General features: G+C 36.0%; 1 protein-coding gene across 2 annotated transcripts in view; it reads right to left on the reverse strand.

Annotated features, from left to right (window-relative positions):
- Positions 1–4,554, reverse strand: part of LOC109217032 (exocyst complex component EXO70A1-like) — a gene marked incomplete in the record, with an annotated part of 25,386 nt that overhangs the window by 3,883 nt on the left and 16,949 nt on the right. For both annotated transcript variants that reach the window (XM_019381258.1, XM_019381257.1), the window contains 3 exon segments: positions 2,475–2,680; positions 2,838–3,050; positions 3,120–3,258. In XM_019381258.1, the coding sequence (XP_019236803.1) occupies positions 2,475–2,680; positions 2,838–3,050; positions 3,120–3,258 (558 nt within the window).

Below are 4,554 nucleotides of genomic sequence, written 5' to 3' on the forward strand. Positions count from 1 at the left end.
AAAAAACAAAAACCCTTAAAAAAAAAAAATTTAAACCCCAACTTTTTAACCCACTTTTACGGTGTCCGCCTTTTCTTCGGTACCCGACACGGATTACGGTTTTTGACCGTCCCAACGAAAAGTTTAAAAAACCCAAAAAAAAAAACCCGTTTCGGAAACGGGAAAGACCGACGTTTTTTACCGAGGAAAAACGTTTAAGCCTTTACCCGAACTAAAGGGTCCCATTTTACGGGGGGGTTTCCCGTAAGTTACCCCCCCAACCGTAACGACGGGGGGTCGACCGTTTGGTAACCCTTTTTAAACGTAAATTTTATAAAAGTAGGTAAATAAAGGACTTTCCAACAACGGTAGACGGGTGTACCGAGGGTAAAAAACCCGTATTACGATTTTTATTTATTGACTGTACTAAAGTACTACTGCTACTACGNTAAAACACAACACACACACACACACAGAGCAGCATATGATGCCATGTCCTCAGTTACATATTTTGGAGAAAATGACATAAAATACTCCACGATTGTGCAGGTCAGATAGTGATAAGCAGAAACCACTCTACTGTCTCTGACCAAATAATTTAAAGAAAGCTACTCTGCCCACAGAAAATCCAGGAATAAATAGTTTCTGATAACTTATCCAGGAGTAAATAATACTCACTTTAGTATTTTATTCTTGCATTCCAGACAAACGACCAAACACATCTTGCTCTTGCCGAATAAAGGTTTCACTCGGTCTGTTGAATAATAACATGTACATTATGATCAACTTCATTTGAAATATTCTTTTTTGAACTTATTACCTCATTCCATGAAATGGACCTGACTTGAGTGGAATAGATATAGAGGATTCATAATCAACTTATTTGGAAGAGGCATCGTTGATTGATATTGCCCACGTACCCTTTTTAGTCTTCTTCCTCCAGAACTTTTGCACTCACGAGTATTTCATAAACCTAAAACCACAAAATCTACAGTTCTATTAAAATAGGAATCAGTTGCCCTTATAGTACATAGTAATTGCCCATTTATTTTATAAATCCTTTTGAAATCTGACAAATGCTCTCATTACTAATCTCTGTGACCAACTAACTTCACACCTGTCTCATTGATTCCCTGAGATCTGAATTATGCAACCCACTGAACTAGTACCTCATCAGTGTTGTAAGGAAAAGTGCTACCCACCCTCTCACTATATGCAACCAGTCATCTTCCAGTTTCTACTAATGCCACCTCCCATTAGATACTGCCTATTAATCACTGAGCTTGACCACCTAGCTTATTCATCTTTAGGCATCTCCTTTTCTATAAAATTACTTTCTCATATGTAATGTGTATACTGAATGCCTTAAAGCTATGAAGAAGAAACTATTTCGCCATAAGTATTATCAACAAAAAAAAACTTTTGCGACATAACTAAATTTATCCACATTACCGGGTATATCAGGTGAGCAGCAAAGTATAAAAAGATGGGAAAACAATAATGAGCTGATCGTCTGTTCTCTCTATGCTTAGCATTGACATAACAGCAGCATAAGGGTCAAGACCTCATACTCTATTTGTTTCTCATAACATAAATGTTAAGTGAAGCTCAGTCTGGAGGATGATCAAATGCAGAGAGGGAGGGGGGAAGGAGAGTCAAGAGCTCAACTTGTGCTCTATGTATTCAATCAACTGAATGAATGAAATGTAGGGACGGTGATCTGTGAATGAATGAAAATGGACAACATATCTTCTATTTAACCAGTAACCACTACCAGAAATAAATCAGCTACCACTAACCTCCTAGCTTAACAGCCTAAATCAACTTCTTAATTTAGCAATGACTACTTGCTGCTATTTATAATGCATACAAGCATTGGTACAATCGGACTGCAACTGGCTGTCACTATAGCATTCCTCATCTGCAATAATAAACATCCCACCAGATTCATTGTTCCTTAAATCTGAGGCATCAGAAAACTCTGACCAAACAAAGCAAAAGGGAATTCTGCAATTTTGCAGTCAAGCAAAATTTGATTAAGGTCTTTCCTAAAATATACGCTAATCCAGTAGGTATGTGAATCCTCAAAACCTTAAAGACCCCTCAGATTAACCCTCATGCCCAAAATTGTGATTAGTGTTTTACAATTCTCCATATATGAATCCTGAGGCCCGACATATTGCTACTGCAGTTCTTATTTAAAAAGTTGCAACTAACCAGTTCCTTTGCATGGTTCTATATGGTATCATGAGTATAATGATACTTATTCATCCACCCTCGAAGCTGAAAACCCAAAGAAATAGAGAGCTTATCCAGAAACCATGGCAATCAGAGCAAGTCTTATCTACTTTACTGCTGGCACAAATGCTCATATTATGGCACACTAAAGAGTCCCCGGGATATCCACTCGGAACATCTTCATATAATTTAGTGAATATGTGGTAAACTAGTAATATACAAGCAAAAAAACATGTTATGTAGTTGAGTGAACTTACTCAAACAGGAACTTCACATAATTAATCACATAGCTGGTCAAGGGATGAACAGTTCCATCTGAGACGGCAGTTTTAGTTGCATCCTTCTCAACTGCTTCTTCAAAGTCACTAAAGGTTTCTTGGGCTGTCTGGGCAAGTTGCTTTGTCAAACCAAAGGCAGATTCCCTAATTTCAGTGCAAGCTTTACCTATGAAAAGTGATTCAATCTGCAGAAGAGCTCAAATTACATATTGTTAGTATATAAACCATGAATTTGACCCCAAAGAATTAAAGACTTCAATGATTGAGTGTTTGCCCTTGGCCTGTCTTACATGTAGGCATAATGTTATGAATCAAATGTCTGTTTGCTAGTATGTCTCGTACCTCTGAATGAAGTTCCCGCATTATTTCATACATATCTAGAAGCACAAACAACTTCTCAGGTGATCTTTTGCTTTTCGCAATTGCATCACCAAAACTAAGCAGCATGGCGACACTCGTGGTAGTAACTTCAGCAAAACATTGATCCTTGAGTGAATCAAATCCCTCAAATATTTGATCACACACTTTATGCTCCCCAGAAAACAACAATTTGACCTGTTCAAATAACACTTTAGTCAAAGGCCAAACTTTTATCTACTTCCAGGGGTATTAGAGAAAACTTACAGCAATCCGCATAAAATGAATCCAATTTCCAATTTTAGCTTCCAGAACTTCCCATTGCATCTTCTGAACATCATCTTTGCTAAGTTTTTCCACTCCCAAAAGGCGAAGACTTTCTTCCAGGACAGGAGAACGTGTATCCCTATCGAGACATTTATAATCAAAAGAATAAGAAAAAGGGACGAAATGAGGAAAGGAATCGTAGCATTTACTTCAATAACTGTTGCAACATGGATGTAAAAATTTCCAGGAAACTACTACTTATGTTCAAGAGTCCATTACTCAAATGGTCATTCAACTATCGCAAATTTTCTCCTAAAGTCACTTTTTTCGTTTGTAACAACAAAGTCACTGAACTATGCCTATCGCACTCAGAAGGTCACTCAACTAGATTTTTCAAATTTTGGATTGGCAAATACCTATTTACCCTCTAAATTATAAATATTTATCTTGTTTTTATTTTTTTAAAACTTTTTAATGTAATGATTTTTCCCTTTTTAATTTATATTATGGACTTACCTATAGAATAAATAAATATTATTTATGAATTATAAAAATATAAAGTATTTAAGCATCTATAATGCTGGAATAACAAAAGAATGAGCATAGTAAAAAAAGAAGATCAATATTTATAATTTAGAGGGTAAAATAGGTATTTGGCAATCCAAAATTTGGAAAATCTAGTTGAGTGACCTTCTGAGTGCAATAGTCATAGTTCAGTGACTTTGTTGTTACAAACGAAAGAAAAGTGACTTTAGGAGATAATTTGGGATAGTTGAGTGACCATTTGAGTAATTGACTCTCTATGTTCAATCGTAAGAGAATAACCAAGAAACTTTTTCATGTATTTAAAATTGGCCTGAAATCACAGCTTTCAATTCCTCATTGACCTCTCTATATGCAGCTCCACTCTCTATTAACTCCAATACAACTGGTGAACTCAAAAATACCAAACCCCTAAAAGAGTTCATATAATGAAAAGGTAATTAAACCACAACTACTTATTTCCTTCTACTCTTCTGTTCTTTGATAACTCCTTCTAGTCTTCTATTTCAGGTTGGTTATAATATGAACAAATTTGAGGAAACTAAAAGGAAGAATAGCCTAAATGGCACTTATACTTGTACCACTTTGTCATCCCGGTCCCCAAACTTAATGAAGTTTCATCTAGACACCTCTACTCATTCAAAAGTAATATTTTAAACCCTTTTGACCATTGACCAAGCCTATGTGGCATTTGCTTTGCTGAGTTGGATAAAATGCGTGACTACACGCTTTAAGAAGCGAGTAGAAGTTTATGATTCTAATTAAAAATACCAAAAAATAAAAAGAAAAGAAAAAAGAGAAAAATAATTATTCTTTCACAAAATAATTCACCCCCGCCGAGGTCCTTTCCCCCCTCTCAATTTTTACTCTTTTTCACCTCTCCCTCTCCCCC

The sequence above is a fragment of the Nicotiana attenuata genome, unplaced genomic scaffold (assembly GCF_001879085.1).
Source record: "Nicotiana attenuata strain UT unplaced genomic scaffold, NIATTr2, whole genome shotgun sequence".
Lineage (NCBI taxonomy): Eukaryota > Viridiplantae > Streptophyta > Magnoliopsida > Solanales > Solanaceae > Nicotiana > Nicotiana attenuata.